The sequence below is a fragment of the Vanellus vanellus genome (assembly GCF_965231255.1).
Source record: "Vanellus vanellus genome assembly, chromosome: 1".
NCBI lineage: Eukaryota > Metazoa > Chordata > Aves > Charadriiformes > Charadriidae > Vanellus > Vanellus vanellus.
The window spans coordinates 134,787,754-134,801,221 of NC_138905.1; the positions used below are offsets into that span (position 1 = coordinate 134,787,754).

At 45.1% G+C, this 13,468-nt stretch overlaps 1 protein-coding gene across 1 annotated transcript in view; it reads left to right on the forward strand.

The window, feature by feature from the left end:
* Nucleotides 1-2,257: 2,257 nt before the first annotated feature.
* The window catches only part of MAP7D2 (MAP7 domain containing 2), a gene marked incomplete at both ends in the record, with an annotated part of 88,413 nt that continues 77,202 nt past the window's right edge, over nucleotides 2,258-13,468 (forward strand). Inside the window, one exon of the mRNA XM_082482540.1 lies at nucleotides 2,258-2,300. Within this exon, the coding sequence (XP_082338666.1) occupies nucleotides 2,258-2,300 (43 nt within the window). The remainder of the gene's footprint in view (nucleotides 2,301-13,468) is intronic.

The window sequence follows — 13,468 nt, forward strand, 5'->3', positions numbered from 1 at the left end:
TTTTGTCTTTGGAGCTTTTACATTTTCCATGTAGTTTCCTTAAGTTTTCTTTAAAATCTTTTTTTCACTGCATGACTCCCAGTCTGAATACTGGTGAGGCTGCAAGCCAGCTATCAGAGGAGATTACCATCGCAGGAGACCACTTATTTCTCCATGTGACATGCTACGCTTACGGGTTTCACGGCTGCTGGACAGACAGCACGAGTAGGCTCACATTCCCTGGGGCAGATTCTCCTGTGGTCCGATCCACCTCTTTCCACCCAACCGTCGGCTCCTGCCCAAATACCCTCCCTGCAGATACCCTCACATCCCTTTCTTCAGCTTCTGGCTCCTCCATCTTTTCCTGTCCCTTCGTATCCCCCACATCCATTGACTGCTTTCCTAATTCTCAGTCCTGGAAACTCATCCTCTCCGTTTCCTTTCCCTCAGCACTAAGCCCATGTAACTTGCACTGAGAGCAGCTGTTCCTTCCTGTGTGCTCGTCAGGCACCAATAGGCTAAAGATTAATTAAGATTACAGGACAGTCTTCCTTCTTTTGGTTTTGTTGCCAAAGGGAGCCCCCGGAAATCAGGAGGCACAGCTACAGGAAGATAGGTAGGATTTTTCTTCTGTAACATGAGCGAAACAGTACAATTTCATGTTTGGACAGGTAAAATAATTTTAAGTGGAGCCCCTTGACAGGAGTTTAGCCTGAGAAACAGCTGGCATGGAAACATCCACTGGCACTTTTTAAAATTTGGCAAAGTTATAAACAATGAAAGTGAAGTCTCTCACCGATAAGGCAACATCAGGAATAATTTTTACTATACGCAACGGGAAAAACTAAATCTGTCTAGCTAAACTTTTATTGAGGTGTGTAAACCCAAACATGAAGACACCACTCGAATGTACAGATGGAAGACAAATCGTTGACCAGCGCCCCAACAGAGTAATTTGCACTTAACAAGAAATAGCGATTTACTGGGACACACATCAGGAGTACCCAAGCAAATGTTTTCAAAAAAAAAAAAAAAAAAAAAAGAAGGGAAAATACTTTCCTTGTCTTTAGCTGAATTTTCAGCTAAAGATGACTATAACAGGAATACAATTGCCAGGCAAAAAGAACAGAACAAACGGAGTAAGAATGGAAAGCAGGAGGATTAAATATGTCTTCAGTTGCAATTTTGGTAAACTGGCACTGGAGACGAGACAATAAGGCTTTGTGGCATCAAACACCACTTTTGGTGACATTTTGGGGCGGTGGGGCCACTGCCGTCCCAAGGCCCAGCGCCGAGGCCACACGCGCTCCAGCGGGGTGGCAGTGTCCCCACCTGGTCAAGAAGTGGGTAAAAAACGGGAAAGCAGGAGGGAAACAAATACGCAGGCTGTGCGTTAAAACTTCTGGGTTGTTTTTTTTCCCCAACCGCTAGCATATAAACATTCAGGAGAATAAAAAATATGAGGTTTCCCTTTTTCCTGCCAGCCGCCGCAGGGCCAGCCTGGCACGAGGGCCCACACGCAGGCCTGCCTGCAGGAGTGACCTCGGGTGGGACCCACCAGCCGGGACAGGAGGACACGCTTCTGTCGTTCTCCAAGGCCATCCGCTCAACCGAGGCAGTCCGTGGCTGCCGACAGGATGGAAAAATCTAGGAAAAACGGCAGGGGCAAGGCAGAGGGTGCGTTGTTTGGCTTTCCCGGGCAGTTTGCTTTCCCAGGCAGCCGGATCAAACGTGCCCGGTCACCAAGACACAGGCTCGCCTGAGGGAGGGCAGACCCACGGGCGCAAGGTGACGGGCAGGCGGGGGGCAGCGGGCCAGGCCTCTCCTGCCAGCGGGATGCCGCTGCCCTACAGCCAAGGCCCGTCCCTCCCCGTCCCGCCGGCCGAGGTGCCGCTCTCCCGGCCGCAGCGGGGGACACGGTGGGACGAGGCTCTACCGAATGACTACCGGCGGGGCTCTCCCCGCCGCCCTTGGCACCGCGGGGCGGAGCAGCGGCAGCACCTGGCGGCGCCGGAGCCTCCCCCCCGCCCCGCGCAGGCGGCACCGGGTGAGGAGCCGCTGCCGAGCGGCATCAGGCTGCCGTCGGCCGCCGTGCCCGGCCCTGTTCCCGCTCCTCCCCGCTCGCCGCGCGGTGTCAGGTGCCGCGGGGCGGGCAGTGCGCCTGTGCGGCGGCCCCTGGGCGCCGCGGATCGGAGCGGAGCGGCGCCGAGCCCCGGCGGCGGCGGTGGCGGCAGCAGCACCAGCGGTAGGACGCGGCGGTGGCCACCGGCCGAGGAAGATGGCGGAGCCGGGGGCTGCGCGCAGCTACCCGCGGGCGACAGGTAAGGGATGAGTTTGTGGCCCCGCAAGGTGCTGGAGGACGGCAGTTTGACCGCCCGCCCGCCTCCTTCGGCTGCCCCCGGCACCGTCCCTTCCTTTCCCGCCCCGGGCCGGGGCTGCCGGAGTCCTGGGGGGCGGCGGGCGAGGGTCGCTCCCCAGCCTGTCCGGCAGGTGCCGGCCGGCGCGGCGCTTGAAGGGGCGGCGGGAGGGTCCGGCCGCCATCTCGGGCCGGGCCCGGGGCCGCCGTGGGGCGCGGAGTGGGGGTGGCCCCGGCCCCGGTGAGGGACGAGGCGGGTTAGCCTCGGCGGGAGCCGTGGGGGTGCTGGCGCCGGGGGGAGGTGGGGGTTGGCGACTCCTGAAGAAGGGGGGGGGGGACGCAGAGCGGTGTCGCCCCGAGGCCCCCGGGGTGCCCCTTCCCCCGCCGCCCGGTGCCGCCTTTGTGGTGCGGGAGGTGTTTGCCATGAGGTGGCTTTTGTGCGGCGGGTCGGGCTCGCCCGGCAGCCGCGTGTGCCGCCGCGATTTCCCCGACCGGCGGCGGTGCTGGCGGGGAGGGCGGCAGCTGGGTTTTGCCCCGAAGTGGAGAGCGGGGAGGGAGCGCTTTTATAAACCTCATTTTCAGCGGTGCCTGGGCCTGCCTGTGCTGGTTGGCCAACCCGGGCACCAAACTGGTTGAGCTGGTATCGAGCGTGAACGCCTCGCTCCGAGCCTTTATAAAGCTACCGCTCCGATTAAGGTGCCTCCTCGTTGCTGGGCAAATGTAATTTTTAATTTCCGAGGGCGGGTGTGAGATGTGGTGGAGGCTGCTGGGGCGTACGGAGGTGCGTGTGGTGTGGGATCAAGTCCCCCAGCACCAGGAGATGTGAGGGCCAAGGCTGGTGGTCACGACTGTGGATCTTGGCCTCACGTGTAGGTGTCAGGGTGGGTCTGGCTGCTCTGCCTTCGCGTGACCTCTCCCCGGTTCCACGTATGAGATGAGTGGTGATTAAGGGGTTAGGCAGCTGCTTATTACGCTTCTACCTTAATTATCTGATAGGGGGCCTTTGCTTTGTGGATGGCAAACCATCTAAACCCGGGGCGTAAGAGGGCGTAATTTCTCTCTTGTCCTAAGCCACTGTAGTTTCCAAAAGTAGCTTTACAATTGCTTTGGGAGATAAGGTAGTAAGTAGTATTATCCCAAATTTATGGGGTGGGAAGATGAATGTGAGTCTTTGGCTTCTCTGAGGTAATGCTGTGTGAGGAGCCAGGGAGGGAGCCGGGAACGCCTGTGTTTGCTATTCCTTGCCCTCCTCCTGGGCTCAGCAGTCACAGCTCCCAGGGTAAGCTGTTGTGGTTGAGCAGTCAAGCGCTTCTAGGTCTTGGATCTCCATATTTTCATGTTTCACATGGAAGAGAAGGGATAAAAACAATTAATGCTCAGAATTTGTATTTGTGACTTTTTTCCCCCCTCCTCCTCTCTAAAGTGTAAGGAAGTCTGTCCAATGTTTACTCACAGTCTTCCCAAACTTTTTTCTTCTTGTGTTTTTCTACTTTTTATACTTTCTAACTTCAGAGGCAAATGTTGCAAAAAAGCTTCAGTCATTATGTGGACCGGAACTTCACCCTGTATGAGATTGGGAATCCATAGAAAAGGCGGGATGTGGTGTAATTAGAGATGATATCAAATGGGTCACGTGTTGTAGAGCATGGACAGGCATGGGCAGATATAATCACTTGTGGTCAAGCATTGACATTTGAACACTAATGCCAAAGCATGGCAGTATAGAGCGGTCTCAGCCAAATCTGTTATTTTATTTGATCTGGCTTCTGGAAGATAATAAATGATGTGGTATCAATGATTGTCTATATGTTTGTGGTGTGTTTTACAGTCAGCAGTGTGGATGGGATTTGGATCTGTTGCAACAGAGAATGAGACTTTTTTACTGGGACCCAACTTATGAATTTTGTGGCAATCACAACAGTTACTAATGCAAATTGTTAACAGGGGTGTGGAACTGATGCTCTCTTAATTTATGTGTTTGTATGTACATCTAGGTCCTGGAGTCCTCATCTTGTTCATGGGGGTAGGAAGAAGGTAAAATGTTCCTTCCCAGTGTGTTTCCCCTAGAAAGGATGCTGTCTGCCCTGGCAATGAGTGGTGGCTGCTGCCACCGTCCCCCTTCCCAAACTTTGTAGTTCTCTGGCAGTGTTTAAGTTTTGATCTCTAGTGTCCTCCAATGCTGGGGGTATTGCTAGGATGGCAATGAAAGTGAGACGCCAGAACTAGCATGTCCATCACTTCAGACTGTCTGCACAGATCAAGCTGTAACAAACAAGCCTGTAGTAAGGGAAGATATTTGCATCTCTTGACTACTAGGGAGGAGGCTATTGTTCAGTGGTTTATAATTCTGCAAAAAGGAACAAAACTCTGTGGCACAATCAAATCATGTTTGCAGAGGTCAAGTGTTTACCTTTGCCAAAAATCAAAGGCATGTGGCAAACAATGGAGATGCTACATCCTGAGAAGGCATCACAAGAATCTTTTTGTCAGGGAAAGTGTTAGGTGACCAAAATGTAGGCGTTATTGCTGGTGCCATCTGTAGTAACAATAATGACTAAATAGCATTTGAAGGACAAGCTGCTCAGTATTGAATCTCTTGTAGTCCCTCTTGCTGCCCAGTGAAATTTGCTTAATGTATGTTCCAAGAGATTGAAATACTGAACACCGGTTTTCAGAGAAAAATATATTTTTCTTCTTACAGAAAAGTTGGTCAGTCCTAAGAGGATTTAAGAAAAAATTACGTATTGTGCCAAGTTAGACTGTATATCACAAAAACAGTTTGTGTGAAAGGAATTCATGTGTGTATTTCTTTAAAAATACTGCGTGGGTTTTTCTTCTTGATAGCAGTGCTTTTCCAACTGATTTCTTATCAGCCAAAATGATTTAAAGAAAGTATACTTATACTCCTTTTTTTTTTTTTTTGTACTATATTATTTTCTCTTATATATGGACACTCAAGGTTATTTATCCCTGAGGTTAATTCGTGTGCTGCTTTTCATGTGATATTACCATTTGCAAGTACTGGGCTTAGTTCAGAGCAGTTTAATATACTACATCTTCTCAAGGTTATTGTTTTATTATTTAAAATATTGTAACACTCACAGACTTAGCCTCTGTTCTTTCAAAAAAAAAAAAAAAAGTCAGATCTCTTTCCAACTAAGTTTTATTAAATTCCAGTGAAGAAAAATACCTTGCCTTTGAATTCCAAGATTGCAGAAATAACAGGAAGGAATAATTTGAAATGTGCATGTTAGGAAAGTGAAGCATCCGAAACAGTGTTTGTAAGACACTGTTGCATGGTGTCATATACCTCTGTTTGCTTTGGTGGCGAGCATATCCGTAGCAGTGGAAAAGGCATCAGGGATGCTTTTTTATATTAGGTAATTATTTCTAGACATGCTAATTGAAGAAGCATGTACATATTTAATATAAACGAAACTATATATCCTGCATGTTGATATTATACAGAGATTTATGTAGTAAGGCTTTTTTTTTCTCATGAATAAATAAAATACAATTATAGCTTTCTTAGTTATTGGTCTTTTAATGTGTGCAGAGCAAAATCGACAGGGGAAATGCTTTTAAAATCTTATCTGTCATTCAGTTACAAATGCATTTTAAGGCTACAGAATAGTAACAGCAAGGCTTTTAATTCTGTTAAACTCTGGACTGTTCAGGTGATTAAAAAAAAATAATAAATCTTCTTGTGTCTTTCACCTCTGCCAGAAGGTCCCAGTGTCAGTAATGTTGAGTAGCTTGTTTGGCTTTTCTCTGTTAAGCTTATCTTGACCACTCCTCATGAAATCTGGTTTTTGCTCCAACTCTCTGACAAGCATTACAGTTTTAGCCCTTCACTTACAATTGGCTCAAGCTGTTGAACAGATCCTAGAAGCAGTTATTCTCAGTTTAAATTCTGTATACACTTATGTGTTGTTTTGTTTTCTAAAGTATTATAAATAACTAGACCGTAAAGTTGGGGGGAGGGTTGGGGAATACAGCTGATCGAGAAACTGATGCAAATTATGGGAATACTAACTGCATTGAATAACAGCCAGCTCAAGTTGTGTCCTCCGTGTTTCCATCTTCCTCTTTTAATTGGCTTTCACGGTTGTTCTCAGCCTGATAACTTTGGGTTTTGTGAGGTCTGTGTGTCTTAGGTCCTGTTCCATATAGTTACCTTTCAGGTGATGTGTGTGTGTGTGTGTGTGACAAATTATACTTGGCTCTCAGTGTACTGTGGTACAGTGATTTGGGTCAGTAAGTATGATAAATACGCTTGTGTTACACACCCAAAGTTAACTTTGCTGTGAATCTCTCCTACTGGCTGAGAGGGGAAAATCTGGATAATATGCTTAAATAATGGAAGGAGTAGTAATGCTGTAACTCAGCCAAGGTTGTTGCAGTAATCAAAAGCAAAGTTCTTCCAGTATTGCAACAGATATTTTTTTTTAACCTGCATGGTTTATGACATTTAGATAATTTCTGAGCTACTATGCTGTAATTGACTTGTGTTTGGTATTTCCATCACAACTTGATATATTACCTGTGTATTTTCTATGGTTGGAATTAGTGCTTGTAAGAACACAGTATGTATTAGTTTTCCCAATATACTTGTGTTCAAGCAGCTAATCCAGTGAATTAGTGCTACTTAAGTAATTTAGTGGTCTGCCTATCAAATTGATTAAAAAAAGTTACTTGAAATCTTGGCTAATCACAGAGGTATTTTGCATTATAGTATTACCCTGGACTGACTTTAGATAGGATATTTACAAATACCTTTCACTGTGTTTTATCTCCACAATGATGAATGATGATGATGTGTGGGGGTGTAAAGATAAGAGGTAAGTGGGATAGTAGACATCTATCTAACCATTAAAATGGGGGAAAAAAATTAAAGAAACTCAAGATTATTGTTATGTTATTTGAAATACTGTAACACATCTGCCAGACTTTGTGCCTGTCATTCAAATAACACTTTTTCTTTTCTTCATTTGTATCATGAAACTGTCAAGATCATAAAACCCTAGCACCAGCACTCTCTGCAGGTCTGAATGTTGTAAGGATCTTAGTAAAGTACTTCTTGTTGCAGTTAAATAGTAATTAAAATGTTTCATATAGAATTACTTCTGCTTTTGAATTGTCTTGTGTGTTCTGTGTATGTACATACATAATGCATATACGTTTCAGGCTTTCTGCAGATGTAATGAAATAGTATATTAACCTGCCTGTTGGTCATGTCTTAGTTTTCATCTTCATTTTATTCCTGTAACTCTTAAAGTGTAGCTACTGCGGATAATTCATTTTCACAGAATCACAGAATGGTGAGGGTTGGAAGGGACCTCTGGAGATCATCTAGTCCAAACCCTCTGCCCGAGCAGGGTCACCTACAGCAGGTTGCACAGGATGGCATCTCGGCAGGTTTTGAATGTCTCCAGAGTGGGAGACTGCACCACCTCTTTGGACAGTCCTGTGCCAGTGCTCTGACACCCTCAAAGGAAAGAAGTTCCTCCTCATGTTAAGATGGAATTTCCTATATTCAAGTTTGTGCCCATTACCTCTTGCCCTATCACTGGGCACCACTGAAAAAAGATTCTTCCCGTCCTCCTGGCACCCTCCCTTTAAGTATTTATAAGCATTAATAAGATCCCCCCTCAGTCTCCTGTACTCTAGACTAAAAAGACCCAAGTCCCTCAGCCTTTCCTCATGAGAGATGTTCTAATCCCCTAATCATCTTCATAGCCCTTTGCTGGACCCTCTCCAGCAGATCCCTGTCCTTCTTGAACTGGGGTGCCCAGAACTGGACACACTACTCCAGATGCGGCTTCACCAGGGCAGAGTAGAGAGAAAGGATGACCTCCCTCCACCTGCTGGCCACTCTCTTCTTGATGCACCCCAGGATGCCATTGGCCTTCTTGGCCACCAGGGCACATTGCTGGCTCATGGTCATCCTGTTGTCCACCAGGATTCCCAGGTCCCTTTCCACAGAGCTGCTCTCCAGGAGGTCAGCCCCCAACCTGTACTGGTGCATGTGGTTATTCCTCCCCAGATGCAGTACGCTACACTTGCCCTTGTTGAATTTCATTATGTTCCTCTCTGCCCAGCTTTCCAGCCTGTCCAGGTCACACTGTAAGGCAGCACAGCCTTCCGGCGTGTCAGCCACTCCTCCCAGTTTTGTGTCATCAGCAAACTTGCTGATGGTACACTCTATCCCTTCATCCATGTCATTGATGAATATATTGAACAGGACTGGACCCACACCTGACCCTTGAGGGACACAACTCGTTACTGACCTCCAGCTAGACTCTGCACCACTAACCACAACCCTCTGAGGTTAACTTTCCTTAACTATTTAATATCTATCTCCTCTGCAATACGAAGTCTTGTGAAGTATGTCCTTGTTTTCATTTACTGTATTATTTGCATATATTATTGTTGTTTACTGAATGCCAGATTAAACTATGTGGAAATGTTCTGCCCTAAATTCTGGGACATCAGTTTCTCTTTTGCACTTGAGTATCTGGAGGTTTTTGCTACTGCTTTCATGTATTTGTCTGTTTTCCTTTGATCAAGAGGAAGCTGATTGTTCTTGTGGTTTTAAGGTGCTGCAGACAAACATCTGCTTTGCAGAGATTGATAAAGCATTTCTGTGATCTTTGCGTAAACTTCAGTTACATCGTAGGTAGGCTCCTCTTCGTTCCTTAGCTGCTTTTCAGTGAGAATGCCCAAAGTGGTGATGAGTAGCAGTATTCCTGATGTTGTGTAGGGTTTGCGCAGTTGCGTTGTGGTAGATGTTTGCTTAGAAGTCATTGTGCTTTAAGCTGTTTGTTTCTCAGTGTGCCAAAGTTTGTTCTTTCACTTTAATTTCATACTATTTTTGTTGGCATTAGTAGTTGTGCCATTAGCAAACTTCTGTTATTAATGTTTCGCTTCTGTTAAATTAATTCCTTTACAACATGGAAACTGCAGCTTTTTATGTTCCTGTGTTATGCTTTTATTGATTGGGATAATTTGAAAAACATATCTGAAAAACATTCATACTGAGCTGAATTTCTTGTAGCAATTTAATGGAGATTGTTTCCTGTGCATCACACAATACTTAGCTTTTTTTTTTAACTTTCTTTTTTTCATTACAACAATAAATAATATTTGGTGCAGTCTTGGGCATTCACACCCTTTTTCTGGTGTGCAAAAAATCTGGAGACTGTCCTTCTGCACTTTGTATACAGAAATAGATTAAATTGTTCAAGCTTTTGAAGTCAACCCTTTCACTAATAATTACACCTGTTGTTTTGTAACATCATTCCTGTGTGCTTGCATTTGCCTTCCAAGAGGTCCAGTCCACTTAATACATATTAGCTTGGTTTGATACAGTGGACATTTTAGTCTGGGGTGCCTTTTCAGTTGGTCCTTCATGCCAGAGCCACCTGCCTGTTGGCCCCACATGCGCATTAATGCATCTACTTGTACAAAAAGAGAAATGGATTTTATGCCCTGTAACCTTAACACCATCGTGGATCCAACATTAAACAACCATTTTGGAAGAGAGTGTATGAAGTTTCATAAATTTACGTTCCTTTGTTAATAATTTCTCTCAGATATTCCTTTTTCCTAGTAGTGATTGTAATAAATAAAATGAGGCTCTAGAATTTATCACGTGATACCGTGTGTCAGTTCATGGATGCCACTGTAAAAGCATCTCAAAAAACCTTCAAGAAAATACTAGTAACACTAGTATATCTGATTGTTTTGTCTGTTTTAATGCCAGATGCTGGAGGATGTATTGTGGTTTTGTTTCAATTAGGTAAGACCTGGAAGTATGCCTTGCTTGTTCAATCCATATGAATTATCAAATTACTTGTCTCATGCCAAGCAGAAGCTAGTAGAGCTCTTCTTTATTGCAGCAAAACATTCATGCAAATATTTCTAGTTTGCAATTAATTTTGGTTGTAGGTGGGGTGGAATACTGAAACTCTTAATATGGGTTTCATCAAAAAGAAAGATACAAACTTTCCTAAGGCAGCGCAGCATGTCTGGGTTTGTTAATTACAGCAAGAGTGCTGAAGGGGTCTTCCCCTGCTCGGCCAGGGAGAGCACCGCTTCTTTTTCACCTAAGCAGTAAATCAGTGATAGTTTGAAGAATACTCCAGTCTTGATGAACTAGCCTTTATTATTTAGTTAGAATAAACTTCAAATATGTAATTATACTGTAAGTAAAATAAACCTCGCTTTGAAAAAACTCCTGTCATATGAAACAAAAATATTTTCTTATGCTGCTAAGGTGGCCGTGTGACAAATTGCAAAAGAAAAGCCTTTTCTTCTTTCACAGAAGAGAAACTAAGACAATACTGCAGTGTTTATCCACACATCGTTACTGTGATTTTACATATTATAACTAAAGGTTTCTAATTTCCCTTCCCTCAGGAGGGGGATCTGGTTCAGCTGGACGGACAGACTTGCTGTGGTGAGGTGGGAGGAGATGCTCGTGATGGGATAGCCTGATATAGTGTGCTTGTCGCCAGCTGAAGAGAAATTTTGCCATTGGCATTCCTTCTCCCATCACTGGAGACTCACCTGCTCTCACTATTCTTTTTCATTCCCTCATTTGTGTTGAATGTGTGTAGAGACCCAGTCTGTGTATGGGGAAAGAGACCTCAGGGAGAGGACTGGAAACATGCTGTTGGGGCTCTTAAAATGCTGATAAACAGTAAGTCAATTATGGCTTCCAAAATAAATGATGGATGGGCTGGTTCTCCTTTCCCTGTCCTAAGGGGAAGAGGGAGTAGGGCTTTACTTTTATCCTTAGTTTCTTGACTTTTAGTACTGTGCTTCAGCCACGGGGCATCTCTTCCCCATACACTTAATGGTCTATTAATAGATGTAAGTATTTCCATTATGTTTCCTGGGTTTAGTAGTGCTAAGTGCTGTGGTTATAAGTAAGCATGGCAATTTTCAACAGTCATAGGAAGTGGTTTAATGGTGCAATGAAATAAATGGGTGACCTTCCTTTGGCATGAATGTTTTTTTGTTGAGGTTCTGGATGAGGATGCTGGATTGCAGGGTTGTGGTCCAGGATCTGTTTCATGGCTCTTTGAGGCTGGGTTATGGCACTGAATGAAAATGTTTGAGTGATGCAGAGGGGAGAGATTGTTTAGAGAAAGTATTCTGCAGAAATGTTGGGGTTTTGTGGCATTATCAAGTTACAGAACTGAAAGAAAATCTGAAATAGAAATAACTGCACGGATTATTTGAGGCATTTACAGATAATGGGAAGAGTTTGTTTTTATAATACTTGTTATAATCTAAGGGTGGTTTTGCATATTTCCCCCTCAGTATGTTTTCCCCCTGAGGTTTTGTAAAAACAGAGATTGCATCATAGTTACTACCTGTATTCACTTTTCCTTTAAGTATCATACTGCCAAAGGGTGTCTTAAAAAGAATAGGTGGCCTGTCTTTGGATCTTAATATATTTAATCTGTGATGAAGTTGCCCAAATGACGTGTGAATGGAACTGAAAGTCACATTACACAGTACAAGCACATCCACTTTCAAATCCAATTTTTGTGATGGCTGGTCTGTTTGTAGTGCTGAAGAAAAATTGAAGACTGTAAAGGTAGTCTTCATGCAACCAAAGTTCCTTGGCATGAATGCTCCGTAAGGCATAGTGACAAGCTTACAGGCCATGTGGCAATTCAGAAGGTGTTTAAAATAGCACAGTAGTGCTCCTGGAAGACCACTGAATTCTCTGTTGATGTAAAACCCTGCAATGTAGAGATCTTTTGTTGCCTACTTGCTGATAATGGTGCACCTGTGCTATTGATAAACTGACATCCTACTAGGTTAACTCTTGAATTTTTATAAGATGGCTTTTTACTTTTCTCTCTAATGGTGTTTTCTTCCTTCTCCATTCTCATCTACTCACCCCTGCCAATGAGGTCATAAGGATGGCCACTTCAGTAAGAGCAACAAGTATCTCCGTCGCTGCTCTGTCATCCCTGGTGGCTAGAAGACAACATTGAGGGTGGCGTATAAGATCACAGCAAGCATACAGTGTGCTTCCTAGTGTCCCACAAATTACAGTTCCAGGAGCTAGAGAGGTATCCAGAAGACTTGGATACATCTTCCATCATATACATACATATTCCTATGCTCTAGCCTGCCTCTCGCTCCAGCTTCATAATTGCACTCAATGCAGTAATTCCTTCTTGTGCCCCAGCAGAGCTCACCCTGCTCCATCCAGCCTTGGGAACAGAGGGAGAGAAAAGCATGAGGCCAAGGAGGAGGCTGGGCCCATCAGATGGGCTCCGGCAGGAATCAACCTCTCACCAGCCCACCTGCCTCCTGCAGTGGGAACCCAGAGGGCTAAAGTAGGTCTTAAATTTTTCTTGTGGCAGCTGCAGGGGAGGCAAGGAGACTGGGAAGAGGAAAAAGGTGGAAAGGCAAAGAAAATGCATTCCATGCTATTTAACCTCTGCTTCAGGCATTACTCTTCAGAAATGGAGAATCACCATATCAAAGAGCTCTTTGAAAATCAAAGGTAGCAAAAAACCAAATAGGCTGAGGAATGTTTTCCTAGTCTTCACAGCAACTATGGGTTAACCTGTGTTGCGGTATGATATACTTTCTTAAGTTATAGACTCAGAGAAGTAGAGGGGCAGAAGTCCTCAGGATGGTTTTCTAATGGCTCTTTTGCACTGAAATGGGCCCCTCAGTTCAAGAAGGACAGAGAGCTGCTGGAGAGAGTCCAGCGTAGGGCAACTAAGATGATTAAGGGAGTGGAGCATCTCCCTTATGAGGAAAGACTGAGGGAGCTGGGTCTCTTTAGTTTGGAGAAGAGGAGACTGAGGGGTGATCTTATTAGCGTTTATAAATATATAAAGGGGGAATGTCATGAGGATGGAGCCAGGCTCTTCTCAGTAGCAACCAATGATAGGACAAGGGGTAATGGATTCAAGCTGGAACACAAGAGGTTCCACTTAAATTTGAGAAGAAACTTCTTCTCAGTGAGGGTGACAGAGCACTGGAACAGGCTGCCCAGGGAGGTTGTGGAGTCTCCTTCTCTGGAGACATTCAAAACTCGCCTGGACGCCTTCCTGTGCAACCTCATCTAGGTGTTCCTGCTCCGACAGGGGGATT